Source organism: Chionomys nivalis, chromosome 23, assembly GCF_950005125.1.
Source record: "Chionomys nivalis chromosome 23, mChiNiv1.1, whole genome shotgun sequence".
Lineage (NCBI taxonomy): Eukaryota > Metazoa > Chordata > Mammalia > Rodentia > Cricetidae > Chionomys > Chionomys nivalis.
In genome coordinates this window covers 12332995-12352985 of record NC_080108.1, presented here as the reverse complement: position 1 = coordinate 12352985, position 19991 = coordinate 12332995, and the positions used below count along the sequence as shown (strand labels likewise).

The 19991-nt window shown below is 48.5% G+C and overlaps 1 protein-coding gene across 2 annotated transcripts in view; it reads left to right on the top strand.

Annotated features, from left to right (window-relative positions):
- The window catches only part of Sh3gl3 (SH3 domain containing GRB2 like 3, endophilin A3), a 103435-nt gene that overhangs the window by 59012 nt on the left and 24432 nt on the right, over positions 1-19991 (top strand). The window contains exons 2-6 of one of the 2 annotated variants that reach the window (XM_057756158.1): positions 61-129; positions 4818-4890; positions 7526-7669; positions 10828-10961; positions 13684-13842. In XM_057756158.1, coding sequence (XP_057612141.1) covers positions 61-129; positions 4818-4890; positions 7526-7669; positions 10828-10961; positions 13684-13842 — 579 coding nt within the window. Of the gene's footprint in view, positions 1-60; positions 130-4817; positions 4891-7525; positions 7670-10827; positions 10962-13683; positions 13843-19991 lie in introns of those variants that run through there. The other variant, XM_057756159.1, reaches the window with a different exon arrangement.

Below are 19991 nucleotides of genomic sequence, written 5' to 3'. Positions count from 1 at the left end.
CACGGTGTTTTGTTTTACTCCCTTCAGTGAGAGAAAGCACTTGTGTTTGTTTTTTTGCAGCTGTTTAGTGAAAAAATTAGCGGTGCCGAAGGAACGAAGCTGGATGAGGAGTTTCTGGACATGGAAAAGGTAAGGCTGTTTGAGACTGTGACTGGTGCGAAATGAGCTGTCCTGACACGTGAGAAAACCTCTACTGTAAGGGTTGCTACCTGGAGTGGAAATACAGAATGTTCAAAGACGAGTGTGGGGTGCCCAGTCTGGAAGGTGGGACCTTCGTGCTTCTCAGCCCTGGCTTGACTCACATCCAGTCTGGGCCTGGCGAGGAAGGAAATGCGATGTGACTAACGGGCTCCCTCTAGGGGCCAGAAGTCAAAATGCACAGAAGGTGGGCCTGGGTCGCAACTTCAGGGCCAAAGTAATTGTGCTCATGTGTCTTGGAGAGTCAAGGATTTCTGGGGCACGGCTTTTCCGATAGATAGCAGCTGATTAATCGCTCGGGAATCAAGGATGCTGTGCCCATCTGTTTCAGCAGCTGCACAGCAAATACTTTTCTGCCAGGGTGAACTCAGATGAGCTGTTTTATCTGTGTGCAACTGTGAGGCTTTCAGAATCATATATGCAGATGAAATAATTTAGAAGAGCATTGCTGGTTTGGCATGCCAATGATGGACTGTAACATGCCAACAGAGGATTGCAGAATCCGTCCCTTGCCATGTCCCCTGGTCACCTACCTGCAGAGTAGGTTCACTGTTGGCAGAGCTGGGTCCACTCCTCAGCTTCCTCCCCTTTGACTTGGGCCTTTGAGCAGAGTCTTGTTCTAATCATTAGCCTCCCCAGACCGGAGAGAGAGGCCTGGGTGTGGCCGGCAGGGCAGGTGCAGGAAGCCCAGCTCCAGGCAGTGGCCTGGGATGGTAGCCTCTTTAATGTGTGTTGGACCAGGCCAGCCTTCCTCCAGGATGGCCCTATTTTCTATTCAAGAGGACTATAATTTCTTGAAATGTTAAGACCCTAAGAAGAAAAGCTTCTTTTGTGTTTAATTTTTGAAAACAAGAATTAATCTCTGCAAATTGAAAATCATACCAACATTTTAACTTCTTTGACACATCTGACATTGATTTTTCAAAATGTCTTAATATGTAAGGATAGCTTTACCGTCAAGATTATTAAATTCAGATGTTCAATTTCAAAACAAATAACAGTGGTTTTGTTATCAGGGCTTTTAGAGTCCTGACAAGTTGGACTCAGACATCTGTCCTCAACAAGCCAGTTAGGGTTAGGAAGAGAGAGAGAGAGAAAGAGAGAGAGAGAGAGAGGAGAAAGAGGCAGGGAAAGCGGTTTCTTTGTATAGCTCCATCTTCACCAAGAAGAGAAGCACACCAGGAGCTCTGTGTGAAATGTGGTTCTGATTTCAGTGGTGCCGCTAGGCAGTGCTGCTCTGGGTGTGGCCCCACCTTTGACCTCTCTGCTTCAGTCTCTTCTGCAAAGTGGATCGTAAGCTGTCAGGACAGCATGAAACCTCCGCCTAGAGACATGGGGGGGGGTCCCCTCCCTGACTCTTCCTCCATAGCACAGCATCCTGGGAAATGCCAGTACTCTGATAACCAGTGGGGGAGGGACCAGACCCCTGCCTAGGCAGTTTTACAGCTTTAGCTGATGGACTGAGATCCCTTGTGTTTACTCCTGTGTTTTTCCTTTTTTCCTCCAAAAATCACAGACAGTGACAAGTATAAAAATAATATCTATGCTTTAGATATTATTATAATAATAGAGCATGTTATATTAATATATATAACTATAACAACATGTATAATATTACGATATATATATAATATGTAATAGAGAAGTGGGCTGTTATGTGACTGAACTATATATTGTGAGACTAAGGACTGTAAGGACTTTATGGAGGAAGATTAGACTCACCTAAAACATGACACAAAGTATCAGGAGAAATAACCCACGACAAATGCCAGCTCCGCAGAAATAAAGGAGAACAGCGTGGCACCAAAAATATATTAAATGGAAAACTTTTTTTTTAAAAAAAATTAGTCATTATAATGCAGTCTTTGAAAAATTCATACTTTTGTCTTAAATATAGCCATTTCCTCTCTCCACCTTTCCCCAGTCCCCCGAAAGAACTTAAGAAATTATAAAAATATGAAGCTAGTGTGACTTATCAGCAGTATGGGAATTATAAATTAGTTTGTACCACGTGACACCTTCTAAATGTGTAACGTCAAAGCTGTCAGGAATACACGGAGAACGGACTCAAGTCAGAGAAGACCCTGCCCGCCTCCGTTACAAGTAACAGATGGGCCAAAGGTTCTCATAGGCTCAGGGAAGATCTGAGCAAAATGTTAATGACTTTGGCTGTAAGTCAGTGAGAATTCTGAGCTTGATAGATGCTGATGCCTTGTGGTCCCATCCCTCCAGTTTACCACTTTTTGTAAACTTCATTCCTGTGTCTGTCACTGTTTAGTCTGGGATAGTTGGGTGTCACAGATTGATTGCTTCTTTTGACTGTGGGATCTCAGGGCAAGCTTAGAGCCTTCTTCCCAAGTCAACATCTTGAGACATTCTTCTCTCAGTTATTACATTTATAGTGTTTGCTCCATATTTCAATGCTACATATAGTGTGAATTATGAATCTCACTTTATTGTCAGCTGTCTTGATTAAGGTTACTATTACTGCAAGTAAACACCATGACCAGAAAGCGAGTTGGGAAAGAATGGGTTTGTTTAGTGTCCCCCGCCCCCCCCCCCCCATATTCCTGTTTATCACTCACACAGGGCAGGACTGGAGGGAGGAGCCCATGCAGAGACCACAGAGGAGTGCTGCATACTGACTTGCTCCTTCTCATCATAGATCTGCATTAGACCGCCCACTGATAGCCACACAGCACAGTCAATACCAGGCTGTTTTGAAATCTCCACTGTCGGTGCCATTAATCCAGAACTCTCTAACTCTCCAGCTTAGCCTCAGGCAGACTCTTCAGACAAGGGCAAAAGCAGCCGCATTCTTTGCCACCCTGCCCCAAGAATGCTCCCGAGGCCACTTTCTAATAGTCTCCCCTCTGAAAGCTGTTGAGCCAGGCCCCCACGGTTCGATCACCCTCAGCACCACTGTCTTCCGTGCTCCTACTGAAGCTCTGCTTAACAATATCTATTAGCACCTTAAATTCCAGCACTTGGGAAGCAGAGGCAGGCGGATCTCTGTGAATTTCAGGCCAACCTGGTTTACAAAGTGAGTTCCAGGACAACCAGGGCTGTTACACAGAGAAACCCTATCTCTAAAAACAATCAATTGAAACAAAAATGTTCAATCACCTTTTAATCCAAAGCCCAGAAGTATTCCATATTCTTCTAAACAAAAGCATGGTCAGGCCTATCACAGAAATAGCCTGATGCCTGGTCCTAGGTTCCGTCTTAGACGGTGTTTTAATGCTGTGAAGAGACACCATGACCATAGCAACGCTTGTAAAAGAAACCAGCTTACAGTTTCAGAGGTTTAGTCCATTATTGTCTTGGTGGGAAGCCTGGTGGCACCCAGGCAGACATTCATGGTGCTGGAGAGGTACCTGAGAATTCTCCATCCAGATCTGCAGGCAGCAGGAAGAGAAACAGACATTAGGCTTGACTTGAGAATTTGAAACCCTAAAGTCCATCCTCTGTGACACGCGTTCTTCAACAAGGCCACACCTCCTCCAACAAGGCCACACCTCCTCCAACAAGGCCACACCTACTCTAACAAGGCCACACCTCCTAATCCCTATCAAGTAACACCACTCCCTCCCTAATGACCAAGCATTTGAATCTCTGAACATATGGGGCCATTCCTATTCAAGCCCACCACATCAGCTTACCATGTTTTAACCAAAAGTTGATAATCACGATGAGATTTGATGTGCTAACTTGTGGGAAGGTTTATGTCATTCTAAAACTGTTTTTTATGTAGGAATGTGGAGTTTTAAATAGTCTGTTCTCATGAGGTTTATCCCTATTTAGGACACAGTTTTTGTACCGATCTTGTGAATGGCGTCTCCTTTTCCTTTTTTTGTGGGTTATTGATGGTTTATAAAAAATGGATGAACTCTGTATCATGGCTTTCCTGGATATTCTGTTAATTTTATGTTAACAACCAGCGATGCAGGAATGGCAGAAGGACAGGGTCAGTCTTAATGTTAATGTCTGACAGGGCATGGTGGTTGTGTTAAGTTATGATGGTGGTGGTTGTCTCACTATTGCCAGGGTAGCTTTTAGCATATTAGATTATATTATTATCAATATGTATCATTATATTTTGATACGTTAAGCATGGTTATTCAAGTTCACTCTGTAGGCTCATGTGAGTCTTAGTATCAAGTTCTCTATTTCTGTCCGTCAAATAGAGTCAATGTGGTGGATATTTCTAACTCTTATACAGAAGAGGAAGTCAGTGTTCTCCAGAGTCTCCAAGAAGACATGACTTCTCAGAGTCACAACAGAGAAAAGATCACCTCTCCCCAAGATGTTGAGAACTTCCATGCTAAAATCACCAGAGTAGGGCTGGAGAGGTGGCTCAGCGGCTAAGAGCACTGGCTGCTCTTCAGAGGTCCCAGGTTCAATCCTCAGCACCCACATGGCAGCTCACAACTGTCTGTAACTCCAATTCCAGTGGATCCAACACCCTCTCACAGACATACATGCATACAAAACACCAATTCACCAAAAAATAAAAATAAAAATAATCACAGTAGCCTCAGAAGGTAAATGGGTGGTAAAATTTTTTTTGTTGGTTCTGTTAAAACTCACTAGCCTTTCTGTTTTGTCTTTCTCTAAAGAAAGTAGATATTACGAGTAAGGCTGTTGCAGAAATCCTGTCAAAAGCAACCGAGTATCTGCAGCCCAACCCAGGTAATGTCAGAGCGTGTCTTGAAACATCTCCTTGCACGTCTGTGTTCATGGACTCTCCTGACCCCGACTCCTTTGTGTGAGGCTGACACATTTAGAAGCGACGCCTGTGTTCAAATAATGAAATTGAGTTGGGGAACCTCCAAGGACACAGTGTGGCTGTCGTGAGTCCTGGTAGATGGGGACACAGCCGCTTGTATGTGCTTTGGTGCATGGTTAGGATGGAGTGTTGATATAGGCATAGGCATCCCTCAGGGGACATCTCTGGACATCTGTATCCCTCAGAAACCCACTGCGCACTTGAAAAAAATGTTTTCTTAGTTATCTTTTCTTAATTAACAAGAAAGTCCTCTATCTTGTCCTAATGGATCTGTGTATTAATCTAAAAGGGTCTCACTGCGAGCCCCATGCTGAAGTCGAGGCATGCTCACATGACCAGCGATAGGCGTGGTATGGAAAATGCGAGTGTCGGCTTCTACACAGGCCTTCATCCCTGGGTCTTAGACAGTGGTTTCCACAGGCTGATGAGAACCAGCAGAGGACACCCGAGCCGTGAGGTTTTCCTCTTAGGATTTGTTGTGGGAGTCATCATGAGTCCTTTACCTGTAGGAATCAGGAGACACACCCACACTCTGAACATCTAAGAGCGTGCATTCAATCAGATCATCTTGGGGCTTTAAAGTCTCAAGATGGTAATAGCCTTAAAATTCCCAGTGACAAGGGCTTTGTCTATCCTCATCAGTGACTAGAGTGATGAGTTCCTTTCCTGATGTATTAGCTTATAAAATTTGATAAGCGTTGTCGCTATGTGAGAGGCTTTCTGGATTCTAGAATGCACAGTCAGACTCCACCCTCTAAGAACTGACGTTGGAATGGAAGAGGGAGCAGCTGGCTACCAGGGAAAGCGTCCCCTGGGCAGAACCTACTGGTTGTCAAGAAGATAGACTGATGTACCAGAAGCCTCTATTCCCATCTAATAGTCCTTACCCCCCACATACAGGATACTCACTCTGACAGTGGGGAAAGGGAACCAGTGTGTGTGTGTGTGTGTGTGTGTGTGTGTGTGATTGAATTTGTATGACTGGGTGATGCTTTAAGGTCTGGAGACCTGGAGGATAAGGACTTTAAGGCTGAGCTTGGCAAGGCTTGAAAGGCAGACACCATGATTTCTTCTCAAGAGTGTAGCCTGCAGCCCAGCAAGACTAGCTGCGAGATGGCTGTTCACACAGAGCCCTAGCTTACCCCAGACCAACTGAATCAAACTCTGCATTCAGCAAGATGCCCGAGTTGCCTGCTCAGTGGTCAAGCTTTAGAAACACTTGTTTGGATTACATTAAATATAAATGGCCTAGATATCACAGCTGGTGCCTTGGATCCTTAGCTTGGTGTTCAGTTTGTAGTCTCCATTTCCCAGAGACATTTGCCATTTTGTCAAATGGGACCACCACAGTCCATTGATTGCACAGTAGGAATTCCTGCTGTACTTTACTTGATAGACATTTTGGACTTTTTAGGGGTACCCTGAAATTTCCTGCAGCATCTTTCTTTTCTGGCATCACCCAGGAATTGATCAGAATCACGCTGTATCCTGCCACTCAGTAGCTGCAGTAAGGGCAGATGTTTTCTGGAGGGCTCTTGTGTGCCCACGCCAACACAGCATGTGGCCCAGATGTATTTATTACTTTCCTATTGCTGTGGTAACTGCCATGAGAAAGGCACCTGAGAAAAGAAAGTCTTCAATTGGGCTTCCAGTTTCAGAGGGTTCCAGTTTGAGGCTGGTGGAGCAAGGTCCTAGTGGCAGGAACAAGATGAGAGCTCACATCTCAACAACTGCAAGCAGGTGACAGAGCCCACACTGGAAATGACTTTGGAAACCTCCAAGCTCACCTCAGTGAGTGATGTACTTTTTCCAGCAAGGCCACATCTCCTAATCCTTACCAACTAGTTCCACCAACTGGGGAAATGGCCAACCGTCATCTGAGCCCGTGGGGGCTGTTCTTGTTCAAAACATCATGCGAAAAATAAAAAAATATCGAGTGCCCTAAGTTAGAGACAAAAAGAAGGCGAGAAGCCACAACTGCCCATTGCCCGGGGAAAGTTGCTGAGTTGCACTGGGAGAGGGGGAAGCAGTGCAGGTGACTTCACTGTGGTGTCATCTGCCACCTACCTCCATGCCCCAGCCTTCTTTTCTGACCTTACAAACCCTCCATTTGAGACATTTCTTGGGAGCAGAATGAGGATTTGATGACCAGCTGGCAGCTTGACAGCTGCCACCACAGCCCTTCCAGTCTTCACTGACATTGTCCCCAGCACGAGTGGGGACAGTGGCTACATAGGTGTCAGTGTTGTCACACATTGGAGGCTACCTTACCTTACGGCAGGTGCTTGTTAAACACAGCCTCCTGTGGTTTAGAGACAGCAGGGTCTGTTATGTCCGTGGCTGCTGTGGCTGTGCAGTGTGCCCCGCACCCATACCCGCCCCCCCGCAAAGGCTTTGGAAAACCATGTCAGAGAATGAAGGTGGTCACTGGTGTGTTGTCTGTGAGGACCTCGGTTTGGGTAGCTGTTTTTGTGGAAGGCAGTGTGCTGTCCTTGTACCTTGTGACTTTAAGGCATGACAAATGATAATGTTTTTAAGCATACAGAGCTAAGCTGGGGATGCTGAACACCATGTCGAAGCTCCGAGGGCAGGTGAAGGCCACCGGCTACCCACAGACGGAAGGCTTGCTGGGGGATTGCATGCTCAAGTATGGCAAGGAGCTTGGAGAAGAATCTGCTTTCGGTGGGTACCCCAGCTCGGCTGGCGCAGTGGGAGCACTTGATGGGCTTTGGGTGGGTGCCCCCTGCTCAGCTGGCGCAGTGGAAACACCTGGCTGGGCTTTTGGTTGCCCACAAAACCTTTATCTTTGCAATGTAATAGTTTTTAGATACTACCAGAATAGTGTATTCATTACAGGGGCTTAGAAAGCATAGTTAAGGAAAATGCTACTGTCTGTGATCCCATCTCCATGCGTAGGCTTAGGGAAGCTCTTAGATAGCCTTTGCATCTCTTGTTCATCCTCATGTATTTTAAAGATGAAAACACAGTATGTATATACACACATATATGTGCACCCCCTCTCTCTGTTTACTTTTAATGGCCCTCCTCCGCCAGCATGATATGGATAAGCCTTTTTGAATTCCCCTCCCCCGGTGTTTCCTCACCCCTGCTCCCTCCTCTGGTCCTTCTCCATCCTTTCTAGCATGCATTTTGTTACTGTCTTCACCCTTCCCACTTGAGATCTCTTTGTCCCCTCTATGGTCCCTTTACAGTTTTATGACCCCAACCCATCCCCCTTCTCTCTCCCCCCCACATCTATAATAAAACAAATAAAACCTAGGATCTGCATATTTGTCTTTTTTAATCTAATTTCCTTGGATATATTTTCCAGCATCACCATTTTCCCCCACAAATTTAATCATTTCATTTTCCTTTCCAGCTTGATAGAATTCCATTGTGTGTGCACACCACATTTTCTCTGTCCATCCATCTGGAGAGACTGGTTTTGTTTTGTTTCATTTGGGGATGAGATCTCATCTTGCATCCCTGGCTGACCTGCAACCCCCACCAGGGTGACCTCGAACTCTTGTACTTCCTTTTTTTTTTTTTTAACATTTTTTAATTTTTATTTATTATGTGTATAGTGTTCTGTCTGCATGTATGCCTACTCGCCAAAGGGGGCACCAGACCCCATTACAGATGGTTGTGAGCCACCATGTGGTTGCTGGGAATTGAACTCAGGATCTCAGGAAGAGCAGTCAGTGCTTTTAACCACTGAGCCATCTCTCCAGCCCCTCTGTACTTTCTTTTGATTCACACTTCTTTGCTTGCGTTCTCATTCTCAAGCTCTTAAAATCCTGCAGATAGGGGAGAATCTGTGTGTGTGTGTGTGTGTGTGTATGCGCGTGTGTGCACACACATGTGTGTATACCGTAGAGCAGAGATAAACTTCTGGCATCCTTCCTCAGAAGCTGCCACTGTGTTTTGAGATAAGATCTCACTGGAACTGGACTTGCCAACTGTTAGCCTAGGTTGACTGGCCAGGAGTCCCGGGGACCCTTTTATCTCCACCTCTCTAGTGCTGGGGTAACAAGCATACACTGTCACCCCTGGTATATACCTAGAATCCCAGAACTTGTAAGAAAGAGGCAGGCAGATTGTTAGTTCGAGGCCAGCCTGAAGTAACTGGAGGCCTTGTCTCAGAAAGCACCAAAGGCAGTTACTGAATCCCTAACAGAGGTTGTAGTGTCCTTAGAGCCCTGTAAATGGGACTTTTGTTTTATTCCAAGGTTCTTTGAAAAGAAGGTGCCCTATTTTTCTCACCGTGAAGGTGGCACCCTGGGCTAGAAGGACACTGTCGCTGTGCCCTTGGTCACGATGACAGGTCCTGTGACAACACAGTGAGCTAGCCACTGGGACTCCCGTGAAGGGAGAGGGCTGATTTCATCAGGGCTCTGGGACAGGTGAACGGTGGCTGTCCCCAGGGAGAGTCTGGTCTGCGGAGGCTCTTTCCTTTGGGCCTTTTGCTTGGGGCCCCACGCCAGACCCTTCTAAAGTGCAGGAACGAGGGCACGCCGTGCTAGTGAACAGTGCTGCTCTTCATGTGGAGGGGGAGGAAGATTGTGAGCTTGGACAGCCAATGCACAGGACCTCGTGCGTGTGCGCATGCGCAGGTGCGCCCGTTTGCATGTGGAGGCTGGAGGTCTTCATCAGTATCTTTCCGTTGTATATTTTGGGGCATGCTCTCTCACTGAACTTGGAGCTTGTTGATTGCTACGGTGGCCAGTCAGGCAGCGCTAGGGGTCCTGCTGTCTCCACCTCCCCAGCACTGGCATTACAAGTGTCCCTTGCTGGCCTGGGTTCTGGGGATCAAACCTGAGTCCTCAAGTGTGCACAGCAAGTACTTTACCGAGGGACATCTCCACGGTCCCCCAAGGAGGTGTATTTCAAACGCTTCTGTCATAGTCAATACCTGGGCTCTGGTGACAATGAATGTCAGGGTCACACAGCTGGACAGGAAGGAGAGTATCCAAATGAGGAAGAGACTTCCTTCCTCCGTGTAGGAATGACCCGGAATCAAATTCTAGATAGTTCAGTTCAGAACCCCCCCCCCCCAGCTGCAATGACACTCAGTGGGTTGGACTGGCATCCTGGCCAACCTTAATTTCCAGAGATGGTTTCCGCTTCTAACTGGCAAGGACCCAGCTATGAGTTTACTTTAAAAAAAAAAAAAATGAGGTGGGGCAGCCACTGCTCTCCCTGTCTTACGCATGAGTGAATTGTCCATGTTCTTGATTGACTCAAAGGTCAGGCCCTTCTGGCAGAGAGAACCCACTAAAGATGCTGTCCACATCCAGGAAATATTCCTTCCCAGAGCATGCTGGTCCCTCTGGTCCACAGGGCATCCCTGACACCTGAGAGCTTAGGGAGGTTTGCAGAACGTTAGAATTGTCTGCAGGGAGTGATACTCTACTGCTCCTGAAGCACATGAGCGAGACCTTATTTCCATTGTAATCTGTATTGGTTAAACATGTATCCCTAGGAATGAATCCCTTTACTGTTTACAAAGAGATTTTATCCCTGAACTCTAAGGAACCCCTGGTGCCAGTTTCCAGACCCGATTTTCCACAAAAGATCTTTATCTCCATCTAGTGGCCAAAGGGGGAAGTGCTTTGGTCTACCAGCTCTCTTTGAAGGGGAGGCGAGAGCACAGAAGGGAGGGGAGCACAAGCGGAAAACAGGCAAACTTTCTCCTTTTTCCTATTCTCTCTGAGTCGGGAAGTAGAGGCCTTAGAGCTAAGCCTTGTTGTACCACAATCCTCAGGTCTTGGAGAAAGAATTAGCATCACCTTTAACCTGAGTATTATTCTGAAAGGAAGCTCTGTGCTCTTTCGTTCAAGGCAATGCATTGATAGAAGTTGGTGAATCCATGAAACTCATGGCTGAGGTGAAAGATTCTCTGGATATTAATGTGAAGCAAACGTTTATTGACCCCCTGCAGCTCCTGCAAGACAAAGATTTAAAAGAGATTGGGGTAAGTCTTCCCCTCTGTCCTTGCCCGGTGACTTAAACCCGTGACAAGGCTGCACAGGGGTTTAGCCAGCATAAGGTCTCACCAGAGGGCTGAGAACCGGACTTGTTAGATGGCTCCCTGGGAGAGTACTGGGATCCATCATCTCTGGAGGGGAGGTGCAAACCAGCTGTCACGTTCAGGGCTTCATCTCTTTGCAGCCACCCACACGCCAGACTGAGCGTCACATCCCTGCAGCCTCTTCTCATAGAGCACGAAGACTTGATTCTCTGGGGTGTGGTTTTCATTGCTAATAGCACACCGTATCCGTTGTGAGCTTGGCTCCATTGCACTCGCAGTCATTACTTTCCATTCTTTCTCAAGGAAATCATTATCTAGGAACTGAAAGTTTCTCAAGGAAACCGGCAAGAAATGGTTGTCCAGAGTGCCCCTGGGAACTTACAGGTCATGTTCAGGCTGGCTGCTTTTGCAATCCCAGAGGCCAGACTTCTGCTCTGAAGGTCCAGGCCCCCTCTTGTGGCGTTGTAGAGAATAACTGCCTGCCTTCCAGCTTGATAGACACGCCTCCCTTCAGCAGCAATATCATTTGAACCTTGGGTCTGTCTTCCTCTCCTTAGGCCCGGAGAGTCTTAACAGGGTAGCCACAGAGATGGACTAGTTAGTGAGACACAGATGGAGCATATGCCCTTCGGGAGCACACGAATGTGCGGTGGTGGGACAGCCAGCAGTTGCTAATGGTGGAGAGGCCAGAGCAGGGAGACCCTGAGGAAGGGCACATCCTCAGCATAGCTGGGGAGGGAAGGCCTCCGAGGAGCTGTCCAGGCCACTGGGCTGGGTATATAGGCAGCACATCTTGCTGGAGGGCCAGGGCTTTGATTGCCAGGAGTCCAGAGCACAGGGCAAAAACCAGGGGACCATGGATGGTGGGGAGGCTGGAGTCCTGGGGAGCCTCAGATGCTTTTATCTGCACTTAGAGTCATTCTAAGAGCAAAAAGCACGAGGCAAGGATCCAGGAAGACTGAATGAGACATAAAAACTGGTTTTATTGGTACCCCTTCCTTATTTGGACACCCCGAGTCCACTCACCTGCATTACCCCTTCCATCCCAAGGAAAGCAGGTCCCCATTTCTGTGACAACCCAGCCCCCACTGGGCCCCAGGTCTGTCTGTCTCATCCCATCAAGACCTATGAACCTGCCTTGCTGTGTCTTCCTTCTTCCTGTTTCTGTCGGCTTCTGCCTGGTGGCTCTTAAACATGTCACTACAGCATGCTAGACTCTGGCCCACCTCTAGCTCTTAGCTAGAGGGATCTTCCTAAGATCCAAGCTCTCAGGAGCTGACCCTGGCCTTGTGTGAAGATCCAGCCCCTTCCCCTTCATCTGCCCCTGGGCCTCTGTGGCCTTATTGCTCCCCCTCCCCTCTCTGACCTCTGCCCATCCTCCCAGAGCCACCGCCTGTCCCCAGGTCACAGTTGGTTTTGCTCTTACTATTGCTGTCTTTTTCTCACTTGAGCTTCTCTGATCTCAACTTTGATGCTGTCTCTCCTGGGAAGCTCTCTGTTCCCTCTCAAGACTCTAATGCACTCCTGGGCTTCTGGGCCACGAGTGAAGTTGTCCATCTCTTTCCCTCACTGGGCAGTCAGTCTATCTTGCGTAGAGGAGCTATGTTTTGCCCTGCGTTGGCACCATGAGAAATGCATCCAGGTTGTGAGAATAGCAAACATCTTTCCCAAACACAGACTCTTGCCCAGGGATTCCGCCTCCATGGAATGGTACTAAATGTTGTATGGAGAGGTCCACTGGCTGCTGCTGCTCTTCTGTGTGGCCGGGTCAGCAGGGGTACAGCTGAGTTGTGAGAAACGGTGAGAAGCACACTTACTCTTAGCTGTTGTCGTGAGAAGCACACTTGCTCTTAGCTGTTGTTGTTGGGCGGCAGAAAAAATTTTCTGTCTCCTCCATTTCTGAGGTGGCCTGGGACTATTGCCCCTCGGCATTCGTTGACAGTGTTTTATGTGTCATATTCTATAATTGTTGGGAACTTTAGGAGGCTTCCTGGACATCCTAGTGGACACCAGACACACATGTTTTTATAGTCCGCCTCTTATCAAGGAACGAATGGAAATGCCTTTACTTTTGTAGAGTTAGTGTGGTCGGAAGCTGCCTGTGCGTGAACAGAACTGGGTGAGGAGGCCCTGTGGAGGCCCTTGGAAATGGTTAGCCGAGTGAGGGTACTGCATCCTTCCTTAGGTTCCACAAAATTCTCTTTCTCTCATCCACCCGTCTGTCCACCCGTCCGTGTCTGTTACATAAATATTTCCTGAGTGCTTGGTGGCATGGGAAACCTTCAGCAGGAACCACGGCGGGCAGAGCAAGCAGAAGGGTGTGATGGTTTCTTACCTCCTAGAGAAGGGACAGGGTAGAGGCGTAGGAGGTCCCACCCCTAGCTGAGGGCTGTCAATCAATGGCTTCCAAGGGAGGAAGAGTCTGATTTCTTCAGGGATGTTCCAGCAGATGGCTCCATGAGTGGGGGCGACGATGTTGTTAAAGGGGAGGGAAGGGGGCGTGGCTTTGAGGACCACGTACTCCTGTGTGAAATTCTCAAACCGTGGAAGGTGGAGTTTAGGCTGGGAAGTACCGAGTATTTCTGTAGAGATCAGGAATATGACGCACGCATGTGGCCGCCCGCCACGGTGTGTGTGTCCACAGGGATTTTCTTTCTCTTTCCAGCACCACCTGAGGAAACTGGAAGGCCGCCGCCTGGATTATGATTATAAAAAGAGGCGAGTAGGTAAGATACCCGAGGAAGAAATCAGGCAAGCGATAGAAAAGTTTGAAGAGTCAAAGGAGCTGGCCGAGAGAAGCATGTTTAATTTTTTAGAGAATGATGTAAGTATTTAAAGCAGACAGAAGCTGTTAATGTGCATGAGTAAACCATTGCTGTGTGAGCATGACTGGCGTGTGGAGAAACTCTAAGACTGTAATTGTGGAGACACTCTAGAATGTTCTGTAGCTCTCACCTCCTGCTGTAGAGGTAGTCAACAACCCCTGACTGAAGCCCTCGGGGAGACTTGCTTATCTCTGGGGGTGTCCTTGCCCCAGGAGACCAGCCTTTGCGTGTAAGCCCCAGCATTTGTGATTTGGAGCTGAGGTTGACAGATGCTCTCTGGGACAGATGTTTGGGGGTGAAGATCTCTGAGGCTTTTACCCGTCAGAGTTAACACTAGGATAGAGAAGCCTGGCCGACATGTTGGCTGGCTCACACGGGTGCTTGTGAACTTGGGGGCTGTGAGGGTCTAGGGCCACACCCTTGAGAAGCAACAGCACTATGGTGGGCGGTTTCTTGTCACCAGTAGTAAAGTGGAGCCGAACTAAAGGAACAGGAAGTCCTAGCTGCAGGCTGGGACCTGCCTTTTCTGCCTTGCTTACCAGGCATCGCTAGGTGGTTCTACCCCAGCATCTCCCCTAAATCCCCATCCTCAGACAGGTCCAGCATCGACACTGAATGCAAACGAGGACATTATTGTTCCAAGGTATGGATGAGGAGAAGGTTTTATTGTAAATCTGATAAGTACAGCCAGAGGCATCTGGAAGAGTCCAGATTGAATTGGACCATGTGGAGGGGGCAGTGAGTGAGAAAGGAAGAGAAGAGAGAGAGAGGGAGAGAGAGAGAGAGAGAGAGAGAGAGGAGAGAGGGGAAGACCAAGAGAGCTCGTGGCCAAAATGGCTGGGTGATGTAGGAAAGAGGAGCTGGGGAAGGGAGGCAAAGCCCTGGGCTGGAGAGCTTCGGGGTAGGAGTAAGGGGGAGCAGAGCAGAGAGGAGCCAGGATGGCAGCAGCTTGGCTGCTGAGGGAGCCCTTTCAATGCTGAGGGAGCCTGAGGCCAGCTTGTACTTTGTATGTCTATAGGCACCACAGTCGTTTGGGGCGACAGTCACGAGCTGGGATACTAGCTTTGGACACATTCGAAATTGCCCACCAGTGTAGGAAAGTAGGATTTGATTTATTCCCATGTTGTGCTTACAGTGGTTTATTAAAGGCCCACTAAGTCCTTGTGTCTTCAGTCAGGTCAAATAAAAAAACGTAAGGAAGGCCTTTCACCCGGCGGAAGGCATGGGAGACGGATGCGCAAAGCCGACAGCTCATTAAATGCCGGGGACGAATTCTCCCCGCTCTAGAGAGCAGTCTGGAATTTCTCTTGTCCATCAACCTGCTGATGCCTGGGAGGTGTTCTCTGTTGTGTTTTGCCTTCACATCTGTTCATCTTTTGTACCTTCTGGGGTATGCATGGGGGGCATGAAAGTGTTAGCTGTCTCTCCCTCTGTTCGGTTTTTCCCTCTGGCCATTGCCCTAAGCTCTGGGCATATTTGTTCTGTCTGGTTTCAGAGTACCACACTGATTCATCTGAAGTATTTAGGAAACATTTTGGTGGTCCTTGTGGACCATGGTCCTTAGAGACCCCACAAGTACTGCCATGCTGGCCCCAGGCCTGTGACAGGGACTTCAGATGCTGAGGACACAGCTTCTGTGTCAGATTAATAGCCCAGCCACTTGCTCTACCCATGGCCTTCACACATGAGCTTCCATGATGCCCCCTCCGCTACCAAGTTCTGTGCAGAAAGGCCACCTCAGCAGCTCTGGCTTTGACATTCGGCCTAAGGGACCTGAGCTTTCTCCCAGAATCCAGCAGTCAGAATTCAGAAACAACCACTCCATCATACAAAAGCAGACATTTGTCCATTCTGTGACAGCAATGGGGTCTCTGCCAGTCACAGGTTAGTCCCCCTCGAGTAAAAGTAGGGCCTAGTTTTTACCCCAGGGCTTCGGGGGGGTCCTGGAGTGGACCGAGTTCAGACATGACTGCAGCGTACCCAGGTGAGAAGGCACCACCCCTGTAAGTGGGGCCCCCCTTCTCCACTCCTCCTAGGATCCACAGTTTGGCTGGCACTGGAGGTACCCTATATTCTCTGTCCAATCCTTTGTCGTCGGCCGCTGACCACTGAGGTTAGAAGAGACCCAGGCAGCTAGGCAGCGAAGGGTCGTCCAGGCTGCCTCTGCACCAGCCTCCTGGTTCTTCCTTCACTGTCCCATCCCGGCCCCTGTGGTCATGGTGATGAGGACTTCAGTGGTGGTGGTGATGGCAATCGCCAGGACCGCTGTTTTTCCAGCATGCTGCGGCGGGGCTCAGATGTGCTGCTGATGGCGCCCGAGGACACTTGCCTCATCCTTTCCCGCTGCCAGGTTTCTAGCTAAGGATGGCCGCTGGCCGTGGTGTCAGCCAGTGAATAGTCTTCCTTCTCTTCTCGAGTGACAGCATTCAGACCTGGAAGGGGTCTCCTGGTCCTTTTCATGTCCCTGTGGCCTGGAGGTTGCTCTCTTGCTGACCAGATCAAGTATAAAAACCCTGCTGTCTCACAAGCTAATGCCAGCACTGCCCATTGCTGGGGGGCAAAGTGTGGGTGTGATCTGGTGGGCCGGGGAGAAGAAGTGCTGATACTGCATCCTGGGGTTGGGTGGTTTTTCTCTTGCTTTGGCTTTTACCCTTTTCTCTGTGAAGTCAAGACCATGGTTGCACAGTCCACAGAGTTCTGATACTTCTTGGTCACCAACTTCATGTCCCCTTTGTCACCCAGCCTTACAGCCGTGCCTGCTTCCTTTCATGATGGGGAAACTGCTTCAGGGTTGGTGGTGGCTAAGTTTTCTCCCAGGAAGTCATCGTGGCTCCAATAAAGACGACTGGTCCCTCTAATGCTCGTCAAGCACAGTCTGTCTGTAATCCCTGGCTCTGCCTGACGGATTCAGTGCTTAGACCCTGAATTGGCAGGGATTTTTTTATGCTTATTACTTGAGAGAACAACTTAAAAGGAGGGGTGGTGAACTTTGCCTCAGAGGTCAGAGGTCTTGGCTGTGGTCAGCTGGCTTCATTATGTCTGTCATGGTGACACGGAGCATCATGGTGGGACAGAGATGCTACCTTTGTAGTGATCAGAAAGGAGATTGAGGGTGGGAGTGTAGAAAGAGAGGGAGGGAGGGAGAGAGGAAGGTGGAGGCAGAGATGGAGCCAGCCCCAGGACACGATACAGAATGAGAGACAGCATTACCCTCTCCCTTATCTTATTTCCTCCAAACTCTAGGCTTAATCTCTTTAGGATCCATAAGTTAACAAAAATAGTGCCATTGTCTCTGGATCAAAACGTCAGTGCATGATCCTGAAAGGACAGTTCATATTTAAACTATGACAAAGTTAGCAATGCCCCTGTCAGACATTGGGGGACAGACTTTTAGAATATGGCTTCAGGAAGAACATGGTAACAGACAGCTGGAGATCCACGCCTTCCTCCAAACACAAGTGGATGTCTGTGCCGTCAGCTACAGGGTACACTGGTTTGGGTCTAAGGGAAAAGTTGATAAAGAAGTCAGGTATTTGATGTGATTATAGTCCTTCTTATCAACCATGTTGGAGGATATAGCCCAGGGCCACAGTCTCAGAATTTCAATTTCTACTCTCTGCAACCTTAGCTGATGGATGCCAGCCTGGCTCCTTCACCGGAACACCATGTACAGCGCTGACATTGGGTAAGGAGCCCTCACCAGGCTTCGGACCATGGGAACCAGCTATGGGACAGAGTAAGGCTCATGGAAAGGGCAGGCTCCAGTCTCATCCCTAGGAGAGAGCGGAACCAGCACTTGTTAGCAGCCACTCTAAAGAATGAACAGTGAAGAAGGCGAGAGGATGTGTGTGAGATGACGCTCTGTCCTTGGTTATCTCCTGCAGATGCTTCTGTGGCACCAGGAATTCCAGGGCTCAAACCTCACCCCCTGAGGGAGCTGGACCCTCTGTCCCTAGCCCTCATCTCCCAAGGCCCTGGGTTGGATATAGTAAGAGCCCTAAAAGACAGTTATGTGCGTGGATGTTTACCACGTGAGAGAGGCCAAAAGAGACCCCCGATCCTAGAGTTACAAAGGGTTGTGAGCATCGTGTGTGTGCTGGGAACCGAACCCTGGTTCTCTGAAAGAGCAATCATTGCTCTTTGAGTGTTGAGCTATATACAGTTTCACAGCCTGCTTTCTTGAAGAAAACAATTCAGAACCCAGGGTGGTTCAGGTATCCTGGTAGCTTATGGGTGCTCCCCCATCTCACAAATTAGGGTGCTCATCTACCTTTGGTGTGGAACCAAGGAAAAGATGGTGTGGAACTTGAGTTGTTTACTCCACCGTCCCTAAACAAACGTTACACGGTTTACTCATCTGTTCCAGGCAGATTTGGGGACGGGAAACAGGGGCGCGTGTCCTTTAACCCCACATCCCAGCCTTTGCTGATCTTGTTGGGAAGAGCTGGATTCAAGGCCCGGAGGACCCCACTTCTTAGCTGAGGCCAGGCGACACCATTACTCCTCAGGCAGCCTTTTAAACCATGGAATGGTTTTGGCTCCCTTGATTCTCAGGGATCTTTAAGGCCAGGCACACGACTGCCTCCTTCCGTGCCAGATTGTGACTGGCACCCAGAGTGGACCTCCCTTTGGAGAAGGGCCATGTGCCCACCGCAGTTCATGCTCAATGGGGCTGCAGTGGGCAGAAGGATGGTTCTGAGGGTTCACTGCCATTTCCTGGAGATTCCACCCCACTCACAGGTTGAACTTTTCCCTGAGAAGTTTCCTCCTTACAACTTGGCATGATTAAATGTCAGCCTTTGACCTTAAAAGAAACCAGACACATTATATTTAAAAATACCGATTTCAGCCCAGAGAGGCCAGGCTCTTGCAACATTCAGCAGCTGACAGCTCCTCCAGCGAGAGGCCTCCCTTCATCCACAGAACTAATGGAATTACTGGATTCCAGATTCCTTGGTTTCTTCTCAGTCGTCCAGAGAAGTAGTATTTTCCTTAGGTCTCTATGTGTGTGTCTGTTTGTGTGTATAACTGTCTCTGTGTGTGTGTCTCTCTCTCTTTCTGCGTGTTTGTCTGTGTGTGTCTGTTTGTTTCTCTCTGTGTTTATATGTATGTCTCTGTGTGTATCTATCTCTGTGCGTGTTTGTCTGTTTCTGTGCATGCATGTGTGTGGGTCTCAGTGTGTGTGTCTCTGTGTGATGCATGTGTGTGTGTGTCTGTCTCTTTGTGAGACTGTGTGTGTGTCACTGCATGTGCATGTGTGTATCTGTTTCTGTGCATGTGTGTGTGTGGGTCTCAGTGTGTGTGACTCTGTGATGCATGTGTGTGTATGTGTGTGTGTGTCTGTCTGTCTGTCTCTTTGTGAGACTGTGTGTGTGTGTCACTGCATATGCGTGTGTGTGTATTTGTTTCTGTGCAGGTGTGTGTGTGGGTCTCAGTGTGTGTGACTCTGTGATGCGTGTATGTGTGTGTGTGTACACGTGCACAGGTGGAGGCCACAGGTTGACTTTGGGTGTCTTCCTCAGTTACTCCCCACCTTACTCTTGAAACTTGGTCTCCCCCCAACCAGGAGCTTACTGATTTGATTAGTCTGGCTGCCCACCAGCCCCAGGGATCCCCCCCACCCCGTCTCCGCCTCTCCAGCGCTGGGATGGCAGGTGCACAGCACTGCAGCCAGGTTTTTGTTTTTATTTTACTTTATTATTATTTTTAGTGTGGCCTCTGTGGATCTGAACTCCGGTTCACTGGAAAAGGCATCTCTGTTTATGACCAGACATTTCCTTCCGCTCCTCTGAGGATTCCAGAAGAATGGCGATCTTATGCCCGACAGTGAGAAGTCACTTGAGTTATCCCATCTGAAACAGAAGATGGCTGTCATGGCGAGCATGGGCTTCAGCTGTGAAAGGGGCTTGCTTTCCAGCTTCCAGAGATTCGTGTTTCTTTATCCATGTCTGCCAATACACTGTGGCTGCCAGGCATCTGGGTTTCTTCTCAGCCACCCATTTCTATGGTCCTCTTGCAGACAGTTGAGCTAGAAGACCTTTTGTAAGCTATAGTCTTTGACCCCTCTTCCTTTGGGTAGACCCAGGTCCATTGTAGTTGGCTCAAATGGCATGATTCATGCTCAGATCCCACATGAGTGTCCCTGAGG